The sequence below is a fragment of the Ictalurus furcatus genome, chromosome 15 (assembly GCF_023375685.1).
Source record: "Ictalurus furcatus strain D&B chromosome 15, Billie_1.0, whole genome shotgun sequence".
Lineage (NCBI taxonomy): Eukaryota > Metazoa > Chordata > Actinopteri > Siluriformes > Ictaluridae > Ictalurus > Ictalurus furcatus.
The window spans coordinates 8,573,075-8,598,074 of NC_071269.1; the positions used below are offsets into that span (position 1 = coordinate 8,573,075).

At 41.8% G+C, this 25,000-nt stretch overlaps 3 protein-coding genes across 9 annotated transcripts in view; 2 read left to right on the forward strand and 1 right to left on the reverse strand.

Annotated features, from left to right (window-relative positions):
* Positions 1-3,117: 3,117 nt before the first annotated feature.
* mepceb (methylphosphate capping enzyme b) lies at positions 3,118-8,502 on the reverse strand. 3 transcript variants are annotated; one of them, XM_053644220.1, is made up of 6 exons: positions 7,724-8,502; positions 5,710-7,398; positions 4,908-5,132; positions 4,230-4,353; positions 3,767-3,835; positions 3,515-3,603 (listed from the first exon to the last, which is right to left on the reverse strand). In XM_053644220.1, exons 2-5 carry the CDS (start codon positions 7,225-7,227, stop codon positions 3,774-3,776), a joined length of 1,929 nt encoding a protein of 642 aa, XP_053500195.1. In that variant the 5' UTR covers positions 7,228-7,398; positions 7,724-8,502; the 3' UTR covers positions 3,515-3,603; positions 3,767-3,773. The 3 variants fall into 3 exon arrangements, with proteins under 3 accessions (XP_053500193.1, XP_053500194.1, XP_053500195.1); XM_053644218.1 differs by lacking the exon at positions 3,767-3,835 and having other exon boundaries at positions 3,118-3,603; positions 7,724-8,501; XM_053644219.1 differs by lacking the exon at positions 3,767-3,835 and having other exon boundaries at positions 3,118-3,603; positions 4,914-5,132; positions 7,724-8,500.
* A 1,595-nt stretch (positions 8,503-10,097) lies between these two features.
* On the forward strand, positions 10,098-16,278 carry LOC128619914 (zinc finger CW-type PWWP domain protein 1-like). 3 transcript variants are annotated; one of them, XM_053644422.1, is made up of 16 exons: positions 10,098-10,491; positions 10,888-11,309; positions 11,382-11,433; positions 11,518-11,545; positions 11,617-11,693; positions 11,785-11,895; positions 12,030-12,150; positions 12,691-12,766; positions 12,911-13,015; positions 13,135-13,200; positions 13,535-13,610; positions 14,402-14,451; positions 14,565-14,601; positions 14,946-15,074; positions 15,193-15,279; positions 15,520-16,278. In XM_053644422.1, exons 2-16 carry the CDS (start codon positions 10,944-10,946, stop codon positions 15,789-15,791), a joined length of 1,653 nt encoding a protein of 550 aa, XP_053500397.1. In that variant the 5' UTR covers positions 10,098-10,491; positions 10,888-10,943; the 3' UTR covers positions 15,792-16,278. The 3 variants fall into 3 exon arrangements, with proteins under 3 accessions (XP_053500397.1, XP_053500396.1, XP_053500398.1); XM_053644421.1 differs by having other exon boundaries at positions 10,891-11,309; XM_053644423.1 differs by having other exon boundaries at positions 10,891-11,309; positions 11,385-11,433.
* A 1,395-nt stretch (positions 16,279-17,673) lies between these two features.
* zgc:158659 (uncharacterized protein LOC791141 homolog) overlaps positions 17,674-25,000 on the forward strand; it is a 13,779-nt gene continuing 6,452 nt past the window's right edge. The window contains exons 1-11 of one of the 3 annotated variants that reach the window (XM_053642859.1): positions 17,674-17,774; positions 21,179-21,400; positions 22,003-22,165; positions 22,261-22,470; positions 22,659-22,909; positions 23,037-23,294; positions 23,939-24,024; positions 24,135-24,240; positions 24,335-24,487; positions 24,679-24,810; positions 24,922-25,000. The exon at positions 24,922-25,000 is cut by the window's right edge and continues 46 nt beyond it. In XM_053642859.1, the coding sequence (XP_053498834.1) occupies positions 21,212-21,400; positions 22,003-22,165; positions 22,261-22,470; positions 22,659-22,909; positions 23,037-23,294; positions 23,939-24,024; positions 24,135-24,240; positions 24,335-24,487; positions 24,679-24,810; positions 24,922-25,000 (1,627 nt within the window). In that variant the 5' untranslated portion in view covers positions 17,674-17,774; positions 21,179-21,211. Of the gene's footprint in view, positions 17,775-19,418; positions 21,401-22,002; positions 22,166-22,260; positions 22,471-22,658; positions 22,910-23,036; positions 23,295-23,938; positions 24,025-24,134; positions 24,241-24,334; positions 24,488-24,678; positions 24,811-24,921 lie in introns of those variants that run through there. The other 2 variants (XM_053642858.1, XM_053642861.1) reach the window with 2 other exon arrangements.

Sequence of the window (25,000 nt, forward strand, 5' to 3'; positions counted from 1 at the left end):
CAAAAGCCTCGTCATTAGTATTTGATGTCTTTTAGGATGTTGTGTCTTCATGGAGACTTTAAGTAACTGGGGACAACATCAAAGCTTCTGTGTGTGTGTGTGTGTGTGTGTGTGTGTGTGTGTGTGTGTGTGTGTGTGTGTGTGTGTGTGTCCTCGTTAGAGCATTCCATCTCTCTCTCACACACACACACACCTGTGAGCTGTGGCCAGTAGGAGGACTCAAGTGACCGAGCCAAAAAACAGAGACACTCAGGAGAGAGGAGGAGAAAAACTCACTTTTATCTTTTACCCTCTTTTTCTGCTCCTTCCCTTTGTTGCCACTTTCTTCTGTCCCACATTGTGAGTGTATGTGTGTGTGTCTCTTTGTGGATGATCCAACTTGGCATGTCGATGTTGTGACACGCAAAAGATTTCCAGAGTTACTGAGAAAGTTTGTCGTTTTTGTCATAATTAAGAGCAGAAACTGTTTCACGATGTTCCCACTGTGTGTGTGTACGTGTGTGCGTGTGTGTGCATGTGTGTGTGTAAATTACGACAACTAAAGTTCGTTTTGAGCCATTATGTACACAGAATTTTATTTGAATACTAGAGATACGTAGCATAAGAGATGCTAGGAACATACAGTCAGGTCCATAAGTATTTGGACAGTGACACAATTTTGGTAATGTTGCCAGTCAAGTGCAGACTTTCAGCTTTAATTCAAGGGGTTTAACATGAACGGTTTCTGAATTACAGCCCCATACAGTCCCTCCATTTACACAAGCTCAAAAGTAATGGGACAATTGGGCAATCAACAATCTGGTACATTCTTAAAAAGAAGGAATGCATCAGCGAGCTCAGCGACACCAAAAGACCTGGAAGACCGGGGAAGACAGTCAAAGTGGATGATCACAGAATTCTTTCCTTGTTGAAGAGAAACCCCTTCAGAACATCTAGCCAAGAGCACTCTGGAGGAGGTAGGCGTATCATCTACAATCAAGAGACACCTTCATGAATGAAATACAGACAGTTCACCTCAAGATACAAACCTCTGGTAACACTCAGGTACAGAAAGACCATATTAGACTTGACCAGTTCCGATGTGAGATGAAGTTGTAGCAGAATGATGGGAAGAGAAGAGCATGGAGAAGGAAAGGAAGGGCTCAGGATCCAAAGCATACCACATTATCTGTTAAACATGGTGGAGGTAGTGTTATGGCATGGGCATGTACGGCTGCCAGGGGAACTTGGTCACTGGTGTTTATTGATGATGTGACTGCTGATAGAAGGAGCAGGATGAATTCTGAAGTGTATAGAGCTTTACTTTCTGCTCAGATTCAACTGGGTCACTGTCCAAATACTTATGGACCTGACTGTACATAGAGGTATAATAGAGGTGTTTACAGGACGATCCACAACATTAATCGTAGCTACAAGCAGCTAAACAATATGACGTGTCGTTCTTTAATAAAAAATCAATTGTAATTGTTGGTAAGTTGCTGTGGTGTAAGGGGAATAAAACACTGTCAGAGGAAAATAATCCACTTCAGGTAACAGTTACTCCACTTTATCATCACTCCAGCCTGCTGTGGATTATTTTATTATAAGTAAAGGCATCACGTCTCACAGTAGCAGTGACTTCACCTCCTTAGAGTCTCGCTCTCACCCCAGTTCAGTTTCAGTATAAAATATGTTTATTAAAAAGTTCAGTGTTAGCTGACTCAGCACATCTCACTTCATTACACAACCGTGTCATTAATATGATGATGAAGATGTAGATGGTGTAATTACTGAGTGAAGGAGCTCACAGTGATCCACACACACACACACGCGCGCGCCGTTTCACACAACCAGCCTAAACGCTTTTAAGTCTTCATGACGGATATAATGATGCTCAACACTGTCACTGAGACACAGCCACTTCCCCTGTGTGTGTGTGTGTGTGTGTGTGTGTGTGTGTGTGTGTGTGTGTGTGTGAGAGAGAGAGAGAGAGAGAGAGAGAGAGAGAGAGAGAGATAATGTACATCATTAAAGTAAAAGCTCAGAGTGTTGCGTCAGTAAAGGAGGGACAGTAATGTATGGAATATTGAGAATGGCTGAGCTTCATCTACAGTATGTGTGTGGAAGTTTACTTCAAAATACAACTTAAAAAAAATTCTTTTCAGATTTCTGTAATACGAGAGCGCAGACGCACCGTTCCCGAGTGCTTTAATAATGTCTTCATCCAGTTTATACCTGCACTTCTTTTAGTTTTGAGATGGAAGCACTGGGTGTAGAAATATTTTGCCCAAAAGACGTACAATTTTCAGGATTTTGCAATCACAGAAAATCAACCAGACTCTACAATATTCCGAGAAGCATATTTTTCTGCAGATTTGGGCCAAGATGCGAAAAAAGCCTCAGCAAGTTCAATAATTTTTTTTGCCGCTACAATCACAAAAAAAAACTTTATTTTTCCCATTTTGTCACCAATTTCCAGCTGAGTCTCCACTTTCTCCCAGAAGCCGCCACTCAAAGAACTGACACAGACTAACATGTGCTTCTTCAGAGACAACTGCACCCTTTCAAACTGCTGCTCCTGCTGCACCACGTGGCTGTGTAACACACTCAGAGGAAAGCGCTATCTGTCCTCTTCCGCATACACGAGCTCACAGATACACACGATTGGCTAATGTTACTGTGATTGACAGGGGACACAGAGTAAGCCCCTCCCACACCGAGAGCACAAACAATTTCATTCTCTTGGACTCTTGGTAATGATTCAAGTTTGCGATATCTGGAATATAGATACGGAATAATATGCTTTTCTGCTGTGCCATTAAAAATTCATTCGGCGAAAACTTTGGAATTCAATCTGAGTCATTAGTTACTGCAGTAAAATTATTACACAGATTTTCATCGTGTTAATTCAGAATGTTTCTCTGCTTCGCTTCAGAAAGCTGTGTTTCTCTCACATATTCCCTGCTTACACTACTGAATGATGTTCATTTCTATTGTTTAACTGCAAATCAAGTGTTTTTCTCACGTCATTGAAATGCAGAGCTCAAATATACACACGCTCCTAGCAGACCCGCGTTTCATCGTACAGATACGCCGCAGATACAACTGATGAATAAGGGAACGAGGAGGAAACCAGCACAGAATCAAAGAGTCAATTATTTATTCTATACAACAAACACATTCAAATCAATTACATTCTCTCTGTTTCTCTCTCTCTCCCTCTCACACATCAAAAAACAGTTAGAAAATGGTTATATGAACTTTTTTTTACACTTAAGAGTTTAAGCTACACACACACACGTCTCTAAAATGTACAATACAAACAGGTATTGAGTTGTTAGAAAGAAGACAAACTTTTATTAAAAAGATTAATAGTCCATCTGTGTGTGTGTGTGTGTATATAAAAAAAGTTCAGCACTTGTGTATGGAGGCTGAGACGGGGACGGCGGCTCTTTCAGAACAGAGTCCTGTGGAACTGATCGCATCTCTAAATAAAGCAGCAGAGCAGCGTAAACATTCACATCGTCTCCCGTTCCTCTTCCTGCATGTCACTTCCTCTTCTGGTGGATGACTTCCTGCTGGAGGCGGGGCCTTTGTGGAACAGATATATTGGCCTCTGGAGTCCTGAGAAAGAGAAAACAACAATATAAAAAAGTGAGAATTGATGGGAAAAAACGTTGACACAGAGTGTGTACAGTAAATTCCAAAATTATTGGCACCCTTTGTGAAAACATGCTAAAAATAAAACAATTATACACAAGTGTGTGTTTATGTTTATGTCTCTCACCCTGAAGTCACACTAGAGGGCGACAATTTGCTGAGATCACCCCCAGTTTGCTGATGGATTTCTGAGGTTCTGATAAACAGTAGTAGCCAAGATATTAAAAGATATTAAATGTACCTATATTCATTTCTAAGAATAACTGCGTTGTGCTTTGTATTTTACATCAGTTCAAAGAAACCTCAGAAGAACACTGAATCACAATAATGCCATTCAGTGGATCTCGCTAGTTTCTCCTGTTTACAGTTTTCCGGCCATGAAATTAGCTCCATCCCCTTTCTAAAAGACATGTCATTTCAACAGAAGGGGTGGAGTCAGCTGGGGGAAGCTGAAGGCTGATCAGTGGTTTTATTGTAATTTGCCTCTAAATGGTAGACAGCTTTAAAACTTATAACCTGTTTCCTTAAAATATTGTTCGTGTGTGTGTGTGTTTGTGTGTGATAAAGGAGGCAGAGCTATGGTGTATTACCTTTAGGGCAGCTCCTTGTGGCACTGATGAGCTCGTAGCTGGTGAATCCCACCTCTGCGGTGAGGTACGAGCTGAACTGGTCCGGTCTGAGCCGAATGCTGTTGTAGTTCCTGTGGATGTTTTCCTGAAAACACGAAACACACAGTGGGATTAGTCTGGGTTCACTCCAGTATGAGATTGGTCTGTGTTTAGTCAGAGTTCAGTATTGGTGGTTCCCTGAAAAAAACCTGCATCACAACAAACTGGGTTTAGTCTAAGAAGAGAACAGAAGAGGTTTAGTATGTGTTTAGTCATTAGTTTTATTATCCAATACATTAAATACATTTATACACTTAAAATGTACATTCTGAATTTATATATCTCTGTAAAGCTGCTTTAAAAGTGCCACACAAATAAAATTTTATTTAATTCTGTTTAGTCAGTGTTTTTATTATGTGTAATCAAGGTTTCGTATGGGTTTACTCAGGGTTTTTATTGTGTGTTTAGGTAGGGTTTAGTATGAGTTTAGTCAGGGTTTTTATTGTGTGTTTAGTCTGGGTTTATAGTTAAGGTTTAGTCAGGGTTCAGTATGGGTTTAGTCAGTGTATTTACGGTGTTTAGTTTGGATACAGTGAAAACAGTTTGGTTGGTGTATGCGTCATATACATGGTGAAGGAAAGCCCCCCCACACACACACACGTTTACCGTCAGTCTTTTCCTCTTGCTGTAGGAGCTCCATGGCTGTGGTTGGAGGATAAACACTCCTCCGGGGTGCAGGTGTGTGTAAATGCGTCTGAAGAGACGCTGAAGCCCGACGTCTCCCCAGTTCAGATGAACCCACCTCGTCACATTCAGACACACAATGACGTCATACTCTGCACACTGTGACATCACCACTGCATCACTGTCCGGCACATAGTTCCCCTGCAATGACACGCACACACACACCATTTATACTCAAGTTATAGTTTACATAGAGAAACAAGCAATAGTTTGTACTAGTGTAACGATCAAAAACAAAATAAATCCTTGCAGTTTAAAAGCTAAAGCTAACCAGCTGAACAAAACCCTAAACTGTCAATCAAAAGCTAAACCTAGCAAGAGGAGAACACACAGCTACTGTGCAACTCTGTAAACAGGCGGCTGAGGGATGTCAATCAAACATGCTGATTAGAATATTAGGCCACACCCATTAGGATGTCCTCAGATCAGATCAGAGTCAGCTTCTGTTTGAGTTATCACATTTGCATCATGTTTACTTCTGGATGTTTAAGTCAAAGATCATAAAAATTTCTTCTTCAAATACACTCCATGCTGTGTGTGTGTGTCAGTCACTAAGCAAGAACCATTTTGTTATAGATGTTCTTCATTATAGATGTTCTACGGCTCTACTCCATTTTGAGTTTGCAGGAGACATGTTACAAATATCTAAACATATGATCAGGCTAGTGTTTCTCTCTCTCTCTCTCTCTCTCACACACACACACACACACACACTTACCTTCATGAAGGACACATTGTTAGGGAACACCCCGGGGGCAGGAGGCAGTAAGGGAGGAGCAGCGATTGGCCCCCTACATAACCTGAAAGAAACAGGGAATGTTCGCAACGTCTCCACCTCTCTGGGTTTCTCCTCTCTGCCCACATCTTGTCTCACTTCCTGTTTCTGCAGCTCAGACAGGAAGTGGCGGAGGTTCTGCCGTGCTGCGTGAACCACACCGCCATCGATATCCAAGCCCAGGATGTGGGAAGGGCTCCAGTTCTTTGCAATGGCGAGAGTCATGTGACCAATATTGCATCCGACATCCAGAACTTTTTTCCCACGGAACCATTCGGGCCGGAACGCCGCCAGACGAGGGTCCACATTCAAACTCGGTGTCCGATAGCCATAGTAATGGCTGTAGATGCCGTAATGGAACTCGCGTCTCGGTTTGCGCTGATTTTTCTGTGACACATGATGGTTTGCTTCAAGATGGCTTCCTGTGGTTCCACCCACAATGGGCGTGTGAAATGATTGACTCCGCCCTCTGTCTAAATTGAGCTGCTTATTGGTGGGAGTCGGCGGGATTGACAAGCGTTCCGAACGGCTGACTGTTCGTCTGCGCTTTCTGTGTTTGGATGCCTGCGCAGTGGAGTTGCTACTTCCTGCATGAGGAACAGAGTTTGTGGATCGGCGTCGTGGCAGTATAGGCGGGACCACTTCATCGCGGCAGTTGATGCTCGTGTTGAGTTCGTAGGGTCGTGGTGATGCTTCTACTAGTTCCTCTGCTAAATGCTGTGCAGGAAACAGCGTACCTTCTTCCACAGCGACCTTTGCCTTTTCGGTGTCTGACGGTTCAAGATGGCCACCACTGCTACCATGGTGCCTGTTTCTATGACGGCGCTTCTTAAAGGGTGACACCAGGACGCCTCCGTTGGCGTTTCCGCCCTTGCCGCTGAGGTTTAGCGGGTCAGTGATGTCTTTGGGGATCAGGATTTCGACAGGTTCCCTGCTCTTGGATGGAAGTGGTGACGATTTAGGCGTCTCTGCATTCAGGGCCCGGTTCACGTCCTCGTCCAATAGGCTGTTGAGATTCAGAGGGTCAAAGATGTTTCCGCCCAACAGGAAGTTGCTGGGCAGCACCGGGTCACACTCTGAGTTAGCTCTCCGTCTGCGCTTGCTAAATCCGGGATGCTTAAAGCCAGCGTTCATGCTGTAGCGCCGTTTGCCAAGTTTTTGAGGCCCGGTTTGGGACTGTATACCATTTTTCGCTTGTAAGGGCTTATTCTTTCCTTTCGCTTGCATCATCTCGGCAACTTCCTCATCGTGCCCCGCCTCTTCTGTCAAAGCAGCGTTAGCAGGCATGTCCGCTAGCACCATATTAGCCATGAACGGAGCACCAATACTAACAGGTGCCAAAGAGGATGGGCTCAGAGTCTTAACACGCCCCGCTATGTTCTGGGAAGGCGGCCGGCTCAAAATGGCCGGCGCTCCATCTCCTGTTAAGGCAGTTTCTTTCTCTATGGACATTTCAATCATATTCTATTGGTCAATTCTGCATGCATGGGCAAGACGGAGAGAAAGGCATCCAAAATTGTCACGATGACAAAGTTTGCTTTTGTAAACTTGCAGAAAACTTGTCTGCTTATGGGTTCACGGATGTTCCCATGTTACTGTAGCCATGGCTGAACCAGTCAGACTGCAGTGGAGCTGAAAAACAATTACAAACCATACAGTTAACACAAACACATAAATCATCAATGCTAATAATAATCAATGACACTGGAAAACTGGAGTCTCAGAGGAGACTATAGTAAAGACAGACCCCTCCTTCTATCCAACTCTCTCACTCACTCACACTCTCACTCTCTCTCACTCACACACACACACACACACACACACACGGAGCTCCGCCTTCTTGCTTGTGTTGAGCTGTGGCTGAGAGCTTCCCTCCCCCAAGTTACTGCTTTCTCTGCAAAACACCAAGAAAAACCCCACAACTGTGCAATTGTGACTTCAGCGCCATCTTATTTACCGTGTCGGACTTGTTTATATCCCGTGACCCTTGAACCCCAAACCAAAAAAAATACATCAAAAAACCTAATTCTGTGACGCCCCTTCCAAAAAAACTCCCGCATTTCTCAAACCGCTCGAGCACGGTTAGGACTCGGCATGGTGTATGCGTGAACGTTAGCGAGATTAGTTTTCTATTTTTTTCTATCAAGCATGTGAAAACGTCTATGCTTCTGAGCCTTCAAGGCTTCTGTATCTTACTGCTGAGGAACCCACGCTCTTATACCTCACTACAGCCCTGAGGAAACGCTAACGGACAGCCGAATAGACCAATCAAAAACGAGAACGGAGTCCGTCCTCGTCGTGACGACCAATAGGATTGCTCATAACGAAGCACGCGCAGCCAGGTCCAGCCTTTACCTCGCGCTAGGTGTCTAAACTATCTGCCTGAGACCATCCTTTTCATTTCATAGCATCAACAAATAACATCCGAAATAAAATAAAATTCAGAATAGACACATATTCCCGTAATATGAATATTGAGAATGATGTTTACTGTTAAAGCTATTTCAATTCATAGCAGTTGTTTTTTTTCAGGATTCTGCACGGACACCAACTTCCCGTGTAAACAACAAGCTACGTCTCTAAGTAAAGTTGTTAAATTTGACAGCAGTTAGTTAATCTGAAAGTCACTGTTGAACAAAATAAAAAGTGTTTACGACTATACCGCGTTTTCGTCGAGAAGAAGTTATTTTTACGCACAATCACACCCCCTACAAGCGTATTATTTTCCCACCCATTTTCCGATATCTATTTCCTGCTCTGCCACAGAGCGGTTATTGGTGGACTATTCAAGACTAAGCCATTCACAGCAGAGAAGGCCTCTTACTTCTATCCAATCCTAGCACAGAGAAAGGGATTTTTGGAGAGCCTTCTGCTTTACATTCTTGTGTGACTCTGGAACATGTAGTTTAAGAATACTTTAAGAATACCTTAATTAAAGTAAGCTTTTACGTTTAATAAGGTTTAATAAGGTATTATTACCTTTAATAATAGTAGTATTATGCTTAATAAAGTTATATATATATATATATATATATATATATATATATATATATATATATATATATATATATGTGAGGTTTTCAAGCATTCTGAGTTTGGGACTGTCTCGTATTAATAAGGGTGATTCAGGTGATTCATGCATAGCTTATTTAGCGAGCTAATACACTGTCATCTTTTTGTCTAGGGATGTGCAGTACATTAACAACAAATGGAATATTTGAAGTCTGATCTAAAGATGTTTGCAACTGTGCATTGATTAACTTTTCCATCTTCTCAGAGACTCGTTCAGTTCTGTTCATTAGCAGTTCATCAGCAATTATTATGTTTTGAAGAGGTTCAAATTAGTCTCCTTATATGCAAATTTATACAAACTCAGTTTGTGGGAAAGTGTTCCTGCAAACGATTTATAATAAATTTTAGCACATCCAGCATGATAAATTAGACTTAATGTATATTTATCATGCCCATAATCTTTGTTATGGAATTAAATTTGTGGCAAAAGTACTGAATGTAACTTTTCAAGAAATGAACAAAAACATAAAAACATACAATGAGAAAGAACACTCTGAAACTCAAAACAGTGAATTTAGTGGCAAAAGATTTTTAGTGTGGTCTCCAAATAAACAGCGTTCTCTGTTAACAATTTTCTAAGTTTTGTTTATGAATGCGTTCATGGTTTATGAATGCGCTGACATAGTTTTGTTTATGCTTTCAAACTTTTCGTTTACGCTCTACAAGTTTACATTCACTATTCTGGCACAAATTTCACATGTGGGCAGAGCTTAACAGTGATTTATTGTCATTGGATAGTGAGAAATGGATCGACATCTTTGATACTACTCAAAACTCCAATATTAATTACAAACTAATATACTGACTAAGTAAGTAAGTAATTACCACTCAAAGTACAAACACTATTACTATACAGAGAACCACATCCAGAACGTTCTCCAAAACTCCAAAGTCTCTTCTTCCTGGCCAGGGAGCTGTCCATCCAAATCTCACTAGCCAATGAGAGTAAATTGCTGTTAAGCCCTGCCCACACATGAGATTTGTTCCAGAATGGCAAATGTAAACTTACGGAGAGTAAACGAAAAGTTTGACGGCTTAAACAAAAACTCTGTCAGTGCATTCATAAGGTATGATTAGGGAAAATGAAGACATGGTTAACAGAGAACGCTGTTTATTTGACAACCATGTTAAATTTTTGCCACTGAGTTCACTGTTTTCAGTTTCAGAGTTTTCTCATTTTATATTTTTGTTAATTTCTTGAAAAGTTAGGTTCAATACTTTTGGCTCAAATTTTATTCTATAGTTTGTCTGAACCCCATTTTCTGTCTAAAGAAGTGTATTATTCAGTAATTACTATGTACTATTGAGTAATTTTAGCTAAACTAACAGTAACGGTGTATTTATGAGGTGAACAGTGTAAAACTGGACCTGTTGATGACTCTTGAACGTTTATTATAACGCTGTATAATTTTCTAATGAAAACCCCCCCCAAACAAACCGTAACGCATCCGTGAATAAAAGAGCTGAATCATTTAGTGAACCGAACAAAGTGATTCGAATCATTGAAAAGATTCATTCCGTACGCCACCTGTGGCGGAGGCGCGCGAGAGGATTGTGTCAGTTTTCTGTCAGACTGTTAGCATTTTAGCTAAAGACAAACAAACGGTGAAAAAAATTCTAACACGATATTTATTCCAGGCGACTCATTCTGAGGTAATTTTTGCTGCAGGTTAAAAAACGTTGAGAGAAAGAAAATGTAAAAAAAAATTAAATTATTTATATATGTATTTTTTTTTTATTTATAATTAGTTTTTGATTGCGGTAGAGTTAACTAACTTAGCTAAAGTAGGAGTTAGTTTACGAGATAAAGCAAGACCATTAAAGAGTTATCAAATAGATAAAATTAGAAAATAGAATTATGTTGATTATATCTCAACTAATTATGTATATTATATATCAATTATATACGAGAAGTGGTGTTAGCTTAAACTACATAATAGATAAAATAGCTCAGCTTATAAAATTAATAATGTAGAATAATAAAAATAAAAAATAATAATAATATAAATGTATTTTGAAGATAATTCATTAATTCCCTTTGTGTGTAAGAAGGTAATAAGGAGAAACCCATCGTAATCGCACTGGCCCAAACAGATGAGACCGTCATGAAAAAAACAACAGAAAAGAACAACAGACAGGTGATGGATGGAGAAAAGGATGGAGAACCGAAGCCAGATGAAGTGAAGTCAGGTAAAAAAATGAAGCGTCCCAGAGCCACACACCAGAAAACCTCAGAATCGGGGAATAGATCCTCAGGAGAGACGGAGAGAATGACTGAGGAAAGCAGAACAGGAGAATGGAGAGATGGAGAGAGGAAGACAAGGCAGGGAAAAAGCAGGAAAGAAAAAGGAACAGATGTGTCGGGCGATGGAGGAACACCTGGAGAGAAGAGAGCAAGGACAGGAAGTGGGGTTGAGAACAGACAGGAAGTGAAAGAGAGTCAGGTTATGAAGAAAAGACAAGAGAGCAAGGTGTTGTAATAGAAAAATTATTATATATTGGTCACTGACAGACAGAAAAAGTGAGTGTGTGTGTGTTTACAGCAGAATGTGAGAGTTTGGAGTGTGTCATATTCTTCCACAGTGGATGTAAATGGTGAGTAGACATTTATACCACTTTTTTTTAAAATTGTGTAATAAGTAATATTAACATTTTGAAAAATCATGTGTTTGTATTTAGGTGGAGACAAGAAGCTGGGGACACATAGGTATGGTCTCTCTCTCTCTCTCTCTCTCTCTCTCTCTTTTTGTTCACTCGTCAGTGTGTTGATGTTTGCAGGCGAGAGAGGGATGAGGTGGATAAGTGCAGTGGTCTGGTTCAGACTCTCAGCACACACAGCAGCGATGAAGATCAGTGTAAGTGTAATAATAGCATAACTAACATTTCTTCATGCAGTCAGATTTCTCCAGTGTGTGTCTGTGTGTGTGTGTGTGTTTGTGTGTTTAGATGTCTCGTGGGTGCAGTGCAGCAAGCCTGAATGTGGTAAATGGAGAAGATTGAGTGATGGTGTTGATCCTTCAGTTTTGCCTGATGACTGGAGCTGCAAAAACAACACAGGTACACACACACACACACACACACACACACACACAAACATGCACAAAGCTGTCTTGTGTTATCACACTATTCCTCAGTTGGAGGTATTTAAGAACTTTGTGTGTTGGTATGTGTGTGTGTGGTGTGTGTTTCAGACCCCGCCTTCAGCAGTTGTTTTGCTCCAGAAGAGAAGTCCAGCGTGCCTGATGAGGAGATGTTCTTTTACAGTCTGGTGCCCGGATCACTGGTTTGGGCCCAGCAAAGTGGCTATCCCTGGTACACCCAACCAACCTCCCCCACACACACACACAGTCTCAGTGCTGTCTGAAAATGCTAAATCTTTTGAAATACATGAGTCATTTATGAATATGATGGATAGGTGAGTGGATATTTAACCAGCTAATTAATTAGATAACATGTGAATGATTTGGCTTGGTAACTAGTTAGTCTGCTTGCTGGCAGTAATGCAGTTCCATCAGCTATTTGAACCCAGTGTTAACATATGAAGCTCCTTATTTATAATAACTTAAAATTTATTATTTATAATAAATCTTGTTAGCCATGAAAGGAAACTGCAGCAGTGCCTTCTGGGTAAGTTGATCTCATCTGGCCAACTTCTGATGTGATGGTAATTCGAATAGGGTTAATAGAGTTAAGTAGACCACACTGCATTAAAAACAGTATTGGAACAAGACCCATGACTGTCTGTGATTGTTTTGAGTGTTGATGTCATGTTGTGATATGCACACTTTGAGTTTTGGAAATGCTCTTAAATGACAGTGATGATGATGATGATGATGATGATTTTGTGTACAGGTGGCCGGCGATCGTGGAGCGAGATCCCAACACAGAGGAATATTTGGAATTCCGCACGGAGTCTGATCTCACTCCGGTATTTTTCCCATCTCATACACACACGCCCACTAGTGTGATAAAAAGTTTATATTACAGTCTACTACAACAATACATTTATACATATTTTTAAAAATATGTTTAAAACACAAAAATTATTAAATAAATAAGGTGTGTGTTGCAGTATAGGTGTCATGTGACGTATTTTGGAGAACCGGTGAGTCGAGCCTGGGTCATCTGTAGCAGAGTGAGGTTCTATGCTGACCTGTCTGAGGATCAGTTTCTTAGTGTAAACACACACACACACACGCACGCACACTTTTCTATCTTAAATCAGTTTCTTTTCTTGATTGGAAGCATTGATGGTTTGTGGGTTTTTGGCTTTACACTGTGTGTGTGTGTGTGTAGGAAGTTGACAAGGGCCTGAAAGATGCCATTTATATGGCCAAGGAAGCACTCAAACTGTCTCTGAAGGTAATATGCACACACAAACACACACACGTAAAACATGTCAGATCCAAGAATCGGATGTTACCTAACAAATACAGAATACCTACAATGCACTGCAGAAGTTGAGTGTCCATACTTGGCAGGTAGAGAATACCTATAATACATGTGGCGTTTGTGGCATCTCATTTATACACACTTATTTATTTATTTATTTATTTATCTGATCTATGTATCTGTCTGTCTGTCTGTCTGTCTGTCTATCTCTCTTTCTGTTTCTCTCTGTTATTGTCTCTGTCACTCTCTCTCTCTCTCTTATTTTTTGTGTTTCTCCCTCTGTCTCTCTCTCTCTCACGCTCAGGAGCGGTTAGTGAAGTTTGGGTTCCATAGTCGTTACGTGTCAGACAGAGAGAGCTCAGAGGACAGTGATATTGCAGGTAGACACACACACACACAGAGTTAGATTAGATTATTGCAGGGTTCTTACAAGGTGCTTGAAGTTCTTGAATTTTGCTTTTTGAAATGTAAGTACCGGAAAACCTTGAAAATAGCCATTTTATATCTCGCAGTGCTTAACCCATGTGTGTCAACTAACCATAACCCTAACCTAACATTAAGTTACATATGGGTCCATAGAGGACAAAAAACGTCCATGTCCAAATATTGTCATAAAAATATAATATATCAATATCTTTATATTAAAATCATCCTTCTCCTCTTCCTCCTCCTCCCGCTAGTCATTCACTCAGTTTAACAGACAGCTTCGGTCCTCTTTTCAAACCCCTTTAGCAACTTTTTTTTTTTTTTTTCAAAAAACGCACCTAGTGACATATCTAATGACTTTCAATGCTTGAAGGGCATCAACGCTGAAAGGTATATACAGGTTTTAGAGCAACATCTGCTTCCATCCAGATTCCATCCCAACTTTACTTCTGAGAGACTCCGCCTCTCTAAGAGATGTGTTGCTGCCATCAAATTCAAAATTACCTTATTTTTTTTCTTAAAAATAAGTTGTATTGTATTGTTTTGTACATATATTGTATATATTTTGTATTGTGAATAACGTATGGGTTTATGAGATTTGCAAATCATTGCATTCTGTTTTTATTTACATTTTGCACAGCGTCCCAACTTTTTTGGAATTGGGGTTGTATTACGAGGTGACACATTGAATGCTGTTGTTTGTGTGTGTGTGTGTGTGTGTGTGTGTGTGTGTGTGTCTCTGTAGAGATGTTGGAGCTGTTTTGTGGGGAGGCTGGAAATGACTGCAGTGTTGAGGTCAGAAAAAAACACACACACACACCTTGTGCATAAAACATTTTCCTTATAAAAAAAAAGTTTATATTTTATATGCAGAAAAACGTTTGTGTGTGTGTGTGTGTGTGTTTCAGGATTCATGGGGCAAAAAGCAAAGGTTAAAACAAAAAGGTGAGTAGCAGTAAGAGTTTCTCCTGTAGTGAGGTTTAATGTGTGATGTGGTTTGGTGAACGATTACGATATACTTCATTACATATTTTAGGTGAAAAGGAATGGAGTCAGTCAGGTTATTATATAATTATCAGTGGAACTGGGGCAAAACGACAATATAATATTGATATAGTGATGAATTACGTCACAATACACTATATAGTTTTATATTGTAACATATTGTTTTAAGTATATATATTTTAACAGAACTGCTGATTGAGAGGCGGGGTTAGTACACCATCAGAGCCCTTACAAACACTGTGAAGTTTATGCCTGTCAGATATGAAATAACTTCTCCCTCACAGAGAGAAAGAGTGAGAGGAAGAGGAGCGGGCAGGGAAAAGAGGACCACCATATGTACGGAGAGGGTGAAAAGAAAAAAAGAGCGAAGAAGAAGCTGAAGGAAGGAACAGAGGATGAGAAAGAAAAGAAAGGTTGGAAAAAAAAGATTTCACACCACTAACATTTTAACTGGCTGGATCTTTGTTTCTTTATATCTCTTTTCCTCTCACTCTCTCTCTCTCACACACACACTCTCTCTCTGTTTTTTAGTTGTGATTAGTGGTGTACCTGTGAAAAAAAAGAAGCGTCTCAGTCCTTCACTTTCCCTGCCGAAGAAAAAGAAACAACACAAAACAGGTGATATCAGTGATCAGATTATCATTAAACATATTTATTACTTTATATAACTTATAAGGATAAATTAATTCATAGTTTATAATTTATACTTTAAAAACTCAAGTACAAATTGCTTTAGTTAATACTAAGGTATAAAATATGTGAACTATAATGCAGTTGTCAAGACGCATTCTCTCTCTCTCTCTCTGTCTCTCTCTCTCTCTCTCCCACACTAAACAATGTGCTAATACAATTTTCCAGACACAGCAGATCAGACCGTGCCTCAGAGCACCATGGAAACAAGCACTGACATGACATTTGACCTGGATATTCATTCCGAAGGAGAAGAGATGGAGAGAAAGATAGATAGGGTGAAGCTTGTAGCAGAGGAGAAGGAAAGAAAGGTTGGAGAAGGGAGAGAGGATGAGGATGAAGATGACGAGGAATTCAAGGATGCACCTGACAGAGAGGAAGAGGAGGATGAGGAAGAGAATCAGGACAGTTTCTCCCACATGCTGCTCCAAGAGGAGTGAGGACTGAACACATGTGTGCTAGTGTGATTTGGGATGGGGCCTGTGTGCTTTATTTTTGGGTAATAACATTAACATAACAGACGTCACATCCATCTCTGGTTACGTTCCAAACCACAGTACTACACTAAATAGTGTGCACTATATTATAGTGTGCCATCATCTTATGTTGTTTATTGTGTTTCAGCGTGTGTGTAATTTGAGAGCCAACATGTTTTGAGTTTAGCGTGCTCACACACACACACACACGTACTAGGTTGTAGTTGTAGTTTATAATGAATATTTCTGAGTTAAAATAACACTCTTCACTTCAAGTGTTAAAAAGTTAATAAACTGTTAATTAATTAATTTATTCATTCAGTTATTTAATGCAATGTAATTAAAATCCAGTTTGTGAAGGAAGTGTGTGTGTCTCAACCACATTGTCAGATATTCTAATCCTTGTGATGACATTTGGTTCTCACCAAGATATAAAATCTCTCTCTCACACACACACTTTCTTTGTCTAAACCTCTGTTTGCTGTTTCTTATTTTCTTGAGTCTCCCTCTCTCTCTATCTGTCCATTTGTCTATCCATCTCTCACTATCTCTCTCTCACTGTCTCTCTCTCTCTCTCTCATGGTCTCTCTCACTGTTTCTCTCTCTCTCTCTCACTGTCTTTCTCTCGCTCCATCTCTCTCTCACGGTCTCTCTCTCATGGTCTCTCTCTCTCTGTCTCTCTTTCTCTCTCATGGTCTCTCTCTCACTGTCTCATGGTCTCTCTCACTGTTTTTCTCTCTCACGGTGTCTCACACTGTCTCTCTCTCATGGTCTCTCACTGTCTCTCTCTCTCTCTCTCTCTCTCTCTCTCTAACACACACACACACACACACATACACAGATATGAACAGGGTAAAAACAGGAAAAGGTGGAACAATGGCTGACTCAGGCTGTATCACTCCAAACTCAACAACAGAATAAATTATCACACAGTCATGAGTTTGACGCAGATGAACACACACACATACACACGCAGGGTGTAAACACACTGATCAATAGGCACTAATGAGGCCAATATCCTGATTGTCCTCAGTAAAGTGTGATGGTGGAGTGGAGAAATAGCTCATGTACTAATAGTGGTGTGTTAATAATCAGATGATGTAGGAGAATAGCTGTGAAATGTCAGTTTAGTGCCACTGTGACCAAAGAGAACGTCAGTGTGAGAAATGTGAGTAAACTGTTGGTGTGTGAGCGCTGCTGCTGCCACGCTCTTCTAAAATCCACCAATAGGATGAGGCCGAACTCACGGCACAGCACGTAAAGGAAACATGCTAATGGAGAGAAAGAAATCTCCTCACTGTGAAGAATGTGTGTGTGTGTGTGTGTGTGTGCGTGTGTGTGTGTGTGTTTATACGAGCCCGTTTTCTACACAAGCTGATTTCCAGATCAGGCTGATTGATGGCATGAGCAGGATGTAGTGGTGGTGTTTAATCGCCGGTCTATCGTTAGAGGATCTTCATGGTATAATCTGACTCAGAGAACACGTGCTATCCCACACTCTGTTACAGATTTCTATCTTCTGAACTGTTAAAACACAAAAAGACCTAGAAGAGAGACATCTGTCTCTGTGAGAGAGTGATGTGTCTACTGATTCTGTCCTTTTGTGAAGTTTATTTTAATTATTATTTTTTAATGATTATGCAATAATATATGTTTTTGTCAACAAATCATTACATAATAGTGTGTATGTGTGTGTGTGTGTATGTGTGTGTGTGTGTGAGGCACTTGGGAACAGAAAAGGGGGAAGAGAGGAAACGGGCCCTATTGTTTCAGTGTCCGAGCGAGGGAGAGAGAGGGGGGAGAGGGGGAGAGAGAGGGGTGGAGAGAGAGAGAGAGAGAGAAGGTGTGTTTATTGTGAGAACGTGAAAAACACTTTTCATCTTCAGAAGGAGAGACGCAGATGAAGGTTTCTCACCGTGAGGACTCCCGATTTCAGTGAGAGAGTGTGTGAGTACTGAGCAGCACAACACACACACACACACACACATTTCATCAAACAGTGGCTATACACAATCATCATTGTGTTAGTTAAAGCATTTGGAGACATGATTTGAAAAAGAGTTGGGTTTTCAAGGGTTCTTTGGATGTTTAATGATCCCGGTTTGCTACCTTTATGGTGCTCTAAGTGTGTGTGTGTGTGTGTGTGTGTGTGTGTGTGTGTGTGTGTGTGTGTGTGAACTTTGTCATGAACTGCTATCTGTATAACTGTAGAATATGGTCAGGTTTAATTTTACTGAGGAACATGAAGATCAGTATAAAGAAGTGAGAGGTGTTTGGTGGTCAGAGATACGGAATATGTTCCACCACATAATCACTTCTCTGATGTCTGTCAGATATTTACATTTAAACCACAGCACTGCCTCTGAGTTCTGGATTGTGATTGGTCAGGAGTTGATTCATTTTCTATAACAGAAGCTCTGACAGTAGTGCAGCTTCACATCACAGGTTTATTTATCATTAATGCGCTCGTTCTGATTCGTTATTATTTCTATAGTAACAATAGGTTGTTATATGTCCAATGCCAGGTAAGGACATGCCCCTTACCTGAGTGCATAAATGGCCTGCACGCACTCTTCTTCCTCAGTGAGCAAATTCGCTTCTTGTGTGGCAAGAGGGGCAAGCTTGGTGGATCTCTCCACTCAATGTTTCAGAGAACCGGGGTTACGGACAGTAACCTATTGTTCTCTTTCATCATCTCGTGTTCAAGATCCACCTGTGGGAGAAACGGACAGCTGATAGAAGCAAGGACACGTTGAGGGCCCTAACAGTCAAGGCTAAAGTCTTATAAGAGGCCTGGTGGATGGAAGTGAATGTCAACTGAGGAAGAGGAGCGTGTGCAGGTCATTTATGAACTCAGGTAAGGGGTGTGCCCTTACCTGGCATTGGACACATGCTCCTGTCTGTCACAGCCAGACTTGTTGCAGTAGGATGCTTCTGCAGAGGTCAGGTATGGATACCCTTCCCATAGTGTACAGCATACACCCCACTGATAATAAACAGATTTTAAAAATCATTGATATGGTGAGATTTTCTTGAAGTAAGGAGATTTATGTAACATTTATGGAAGGAGCTTCCAGTGTCAGTACTTTGTAACAGTCAGAGATAAAGAGATAAATCTTCAGGACCGAGGAGTTTAAGAGAGAGAGTAAAGAGAGGGCTGGTGAGGGAACTACTGTTTACAGCCGCTATAACAAGTTGCTATAAGTGACAACAGGAACTAACTTGATTATGATGTGTTGTTTTTAATTTTATTTTTTATTGTTGTTAAGTTGCTGTGGTGTAAGAGGAATAAAATACTTGGGCACATGCTGTTATAGGAAAATAATCAGTGTTCAGGGTGGTAACAGTAACCTAACTCCACTTCATTACATCACTCTGTTCTGGATTATTTTCCAATAACAGCGTGTGAGGGGGGGTGGGTCACAAAATACACAAAACAACATTATTAATCTCTGAAAACAGATTTGGTGTGTGTGTGTGTGCGTGTGTGCTGGGGGGGAGTTACTAAACAAGAATACATCTGTCTGTCTGATTACAGTACCTGACTGAAAGAAAGAACAGGATTAAGATGGGGAGGGGGGGTGGGTGGGTGAGGATTAAACAGTGTAATTGGTGATGAATCAGATTGTATGAATATTCATAACGAATCATGTTTATACATTTCATTTGTTGTTTTTTTATTTGATCTTTATTGTTTGATGACGTTTGGTTGTTTCCTTGCCTATCAGCTTCTTCTCTGTAATGATGCTGTTCTCTGATGTGAGGAGAACCCCGGTTCCCTGCCGGTTCTTAAAGCGCGCACTCCTTCATCTCTCTCCGTGATCTGCCGCCAGACCACGCGCTTCCCCTTTAAAAGAAAAGGATTTCCCCCTCCTCTCGTCTCCTCTCCTCTCCCACTCTCAGGCTCAGTCGCGCGCTCTGCTTCCTATTGTTCCGAGTGTCAGAGCCGGATTTACATTAATTAATCACCGTAACCGTTACCGGTTGATAGACAGACAGACACCTACAGACAGACAGACATCCCGCACGCGGGGTCATCAGAGGATGCTCCTACCGCGGCTTCATCCCAAATGACTCACGGCGAACATACGGCGCACCACGCATTGTGCAGGAGCCGCTATTCCGTGTTCCCTATGTAGTGCACTTGTATAGGGATCAGGGACCGGTTTCGGGTTAACACTGAGGACAGGAACCGGGGCACGCAGACACACCGGTGAGGACACGACACAATCCCCTTAATTAACACATATAGTCTTTACTTATCTCCTAACACTGCATTAACATTCAGTACTGTAAGTGTTCATCAGTAGCCTAATTCAGTATGGTGTTACTTAAACTGCTGCTTTAACTTCAGCATTTTAAGTGTTAATTAATCAGTGTAGGTTGTAATAGTTGGTGTTAATTCAGCTCTGTAGATAATTCTGTATGTGTTAGTCAAACACTTCAGGTTTTAATTCAGCCTTGTCCGTGTTAATGCCTGTACGCATGTAACTCATAATCACTACAGGTAACACTACAGGTGCAGCACTAATTCAGCTCTGTGTGTGTTCACTCAACACTGATCTAACTCCAAGAGTGAGGTAAATGTTGTGGTAAGAGAGGATGAAGGTGATGATTATGATGATAATGATGATGATAATGAAGGTGATGACCGTGACGATGATGATGATGGTGATGATGATGATACTCTGGTGTTGTTTTACTCGGTTGTTAAGTGTGAAAGTAAATCAGTTTTTTCTCCTCGTGCTCACATGATGTCTCTGAAGATGATTATCGTGTGTGTGTGTGGAACAGCCACAATCCAGCCTTCTGTTTAACTCTGTGTTTAATAAATAAGCGTGACGATAACTCTCTACACGCTCTGCCTTCCGGTGTAAACACAGTGTAAAAATAACACGTGTTTACTGTGTGTGTTCTTTGTGTTCTCTCGCATGTCCTTATTTTCTCACACACTCCTCTGATTTTGTTTTGTATAGTCTCTGCCTGCCATCACATGGATGCTGTCAGCTGCACACGGCTTATATACAGGTTATATACAGGTGTTCCATTTGATTACAAACTGAGTTTAATGATCATTTAATCAAGCTATTGAAGAAAAACTATTTCAGACACTTGACCTTGCTGTGACCTTGACCCTGTTTGGATCTAATACAAAATCTAATCTAACTCCAGGTAAATCCTACAAACATTAACCACTCGAGAATCTCAGAATGGATGGACATGAGGGTGTTCATGCGACTCACAGTTACAGATAGAGATGATCAGAGATCTGACTCTGTGCAGCTCATAAAGTTCTTAAACACATAGAATTTGATGGATTGACTGAGGGATATTCTCTGTTTCTTCCCCAGAGCGAGTGTGTGTGTGTGTGTGTGTAAGAGAGAATGGCCCCAAGGCCATCTTCAGGTGAGTTATGGGGTCTACACCTGATGCCCCCCCGTATTTTGGTGGATTGCTGTTTACCCAACGGGATGCTCGTCAGTCTGGAGTGTTTACGTGAAGCTCCACTCATCAGCATCAAACAGCAGCTATTCACAGAGGCCCGCAAATACCCCCTCTACCACCTTCTGCAGGTAAATACCATCACCAATTACAGCCTCTTCTACCTCCTGCAGATAAACACCCCTGCTATCACCTCCTGCAGCTAAACACCCCTCTACCACCTCCTGCAAGTAAATACCCTCACCATATACCCCCTCTACCACCTCCTGCAGGTAAATAACCTCACAATATACCCCCGCTACCACCTCGTGCAGGTAAATACCCTCACCATATACCCTCTCTACCACCTCCAGCAGCTAAACACCCCTCTACCACCTCCTGCAGGTAAATAACCTTACAATATACTCCCGCTACCACTTCCTGCAGGTAAATACCCTCACCATATATCCCCTCTACCACCTCCAGCAGCTAAACACCCCTCTATCACCTCCTGCAGGTAAATAACCTTACAATATACTCCCGCTACCACTTCCTGCAGGTAAATACCCTCACCATATATCCCCTTCTACCACCTCCAGCAGCTAAACACCCCTCTATCACCTCCTGCAGGTAAATACCCTCACCTCCTGCAGGTTAGTCCCCCCTCTTCAACCTCCTGCAGGTAAATGCTTTGGAAAGGTGATTTATCATAAATATGTCACAATTAAAAACAATGTTTCTGTGTGACTGGTAGGAGGAGTCTTGCTACATATTTGTGGGCGTGACCCAGGAGGCAGAGAGGGAGGAGTTTTATGATGAAACACGGCGACTGTGTGACCTTCGACTCTTCCATCCTATCCTAAAGGTCATCGAACCTCTCGGCAACCGAGAAGAGAAGATCCTCAACCGTGAGATCGGTCTGTGCATGTTTGTGTTTTTGTGTGTATGTGTGTGTGTGTATTTGTGTGTGTGTGTGAGTGTTTGTGTGTATAACTTTTTTTTTTAAACTTAGGCTTTGCTATAGGCATGCCAATCTGTGAGTTTGAGCTGGTGAAGGACTCGGAGGTGCAGGACTTCAGGAGGAGCATCCTGAGTGTGTGTAGGGAGGCGATGGAGGAGCGTGAGGGAGGAGGACCACACACACACGCTCTGTACGTTTACCCTCCCAGTGTGGAGTCATCACCACAACTACCACAGCACATCTATGCCAAACTTGACAAAGGTGTGTGATGGTCCCTCCGTACGAGTCCCTGTGAATGAGCTGTTACTATAGAAATGATAATGTATTGGAATGAGCACATTAATATAAGCAGTTATGTTATATAAATGAATCACCACCTTCTGGCCAATCAGAATCCAGAATTCCACAGCGCTGTGGTGTATGTTCTCTGTGTCTCTGTATCTGTGCAGGGCGTTTGATTGTGACGATCTGGGTGGTGGTGTCTCCATCTAATGCCAAGCAGAAGTACACGCTGAAGATCGCTCACGACTGCATGCCGGAGCAGCTGATTGCTGAGGCCATCAGGAAGAAGACGCGCAGTATGCACCTGTCAGCTCAGCAGCTCCGCCTGTGTGTGCAGGAGTATCAGGGACAGTACATCCTCAAGGTGTGCGGCTGCGACGAGTACCTGCTGGAGAAGTACCCGCTCAGCCAGTACAAGGTGAGGACGGTGTATGTGGAGAGTAAATACAGGAGAGACAGACAGGGGGCGCTGTAGATCTTTCAAAACCATCTTCTCTTTGTGTGTGTGTGTGTGTGTGTGTGTGTGTGTGTGTGTGTGTGTGTAGTATATCCGAAGTTGTATTATCGTGGGGAAGTTGCCACACCTCATGTTGGTCAGTAAAGACAGTGTGTATGATCAGCTGCCGTGCAGTGGCTTCGTTACTCCGTCGTACAGCCGCCGCACACCCCAGCCCAGCCCAAGTCCCGGAGGGGGTGACCCTGCTAACCCCCGCTCACTCTGGACCTTCAATGCTCACACTCCGCTCCGCATCAGGCTCATCTGCGCCACCTATGTCAACGTCAACATCCGGGACATCGACAAGGTGGGGCTTTGCTTCCATTCAGAAATATTTTCTTTCTTCTATGTCGATATGTTTGGTAACTTTTTATAAACCTATTATTTATGATGTTAGTAAAATTAAAAAATTATCTTCTCACGTTTACGTTTCTTAGCCAGTTCTCCGTCATCACTTTCTGCCTGGTACTGTCATCCACAACTATAAATGGGTTTAAAAAGCTTGCATTTGATCACTCAGTGACACCTACGCCAATAGTTCCTGTTCTGCAGAAGAGTACCTTCTGTGAAGCAGGATCTAAAAAGCAGTTTGAGATGTTACAGAGTTAATGACAAGTTTCCTTGATTTCTGAAAACATTTTTTTTTTTTTAAAAAAGTTCCTGAAAAACATTCCTAGGTGCCTCGGTTCCAGAAAATGTTCTGGGGTTTCAGTAAAGGTTCCTTGTTTTCTAAGTTTCTGAAAAAGATTCCTGAGCTCCTGCATTCCTGAAGGGCCTGGGTTCATGAGTTCTGAAAAAGGTTCCTGGGTTCATGAGTTCTGAAAAAGTTTCCTGGCTTCATGAGTTCTCAAAAAAGTTCCTGGGTATCTGAAAAGGTCCCAGGGTTCTACAACGTTCCTGAGTTACTAAAAACATTCCTGGTGTGTGTGTGTTTGTGTGTGTGTGTGTTAGATCTATGTGAGGACTGGTATATATCATGGAGGGGAGCCTTTATGTGACAATGTCAACACACAGAGAGTTCCATGTTCCAACCCCCGGTAACACACACACACACACACTCAAATAAACACGCTGTTCTAAACAACACACAGTGTATGAGTTGCTGTTCTGTGTGTGTGTGTGTGTGTGTGTGTGTGTGTGTGTGTAGGTGGAACGAGTGGCTGATGTACGATATTTCTCTGACTGATCTCCCACGCTCCGCCCGTCTCTGCCTCTCCATCTGCTCCGTCAAGGGTCGCAAGGGGGCTAAAGAGGTTTCACCTTTGACCTTTGCATCCATAGAGTGGAGCCTAGCATTAGCCTAACAGTTTCTAACTCATTTGTGTGTGTGTGTGTGTGTGTGTGTAGGAACATTGTCCCCTGGCCTGGGGGAATGTGAATCTGTTTGATTATAAGGACACACTGGTCAGTGGTAAAGTGGCTCTGAGTCTCTGGCCTGTTCCACATGGACTAGAGGATCTGCTCAATCCCATCGGCGTGGCAGGACCCAACCCCAACAAGGTATGTGTGTGTGTGTGTTTTCAGAGTTCTCTCCCATTTCAGTTTAAATCGCAAACAATATTTATTATCTCAGAAACAATAACAGAGTTTACATGTAATGCACATAGACATGTCTCTCTCTATTTCTGTATGTCTGTCTGTCTCTCCTTATCTGTCTGTCTCTCTGTCTCTGTCTGTCTGTTTCTCTGTAGGAGACTCCGTGTGTAGAGTTGGAGTTCCCCTCCTTTAATCACACAGTGGTTTTTCCAGATGAACAGCAGATCGAGGAACATGCCAACTGGATCATCTCCCGGGAGCTGGGATACAACTACTCCCTGGGCCTGGTAACACACACACACACACACACACACACACACACACACACAGCTTCATGACACCTGCTGTCTCTCATTCACCAACATCTTAATGCTTACTGTGTGTGTGTGTGTGTTCAGAGTAATCGGTTGGTGTGTGACAGCTCCATCTCTCAGGCGGAGGCTGAACAACTTCGCGCTCTCTGCAACCGAGACCCGC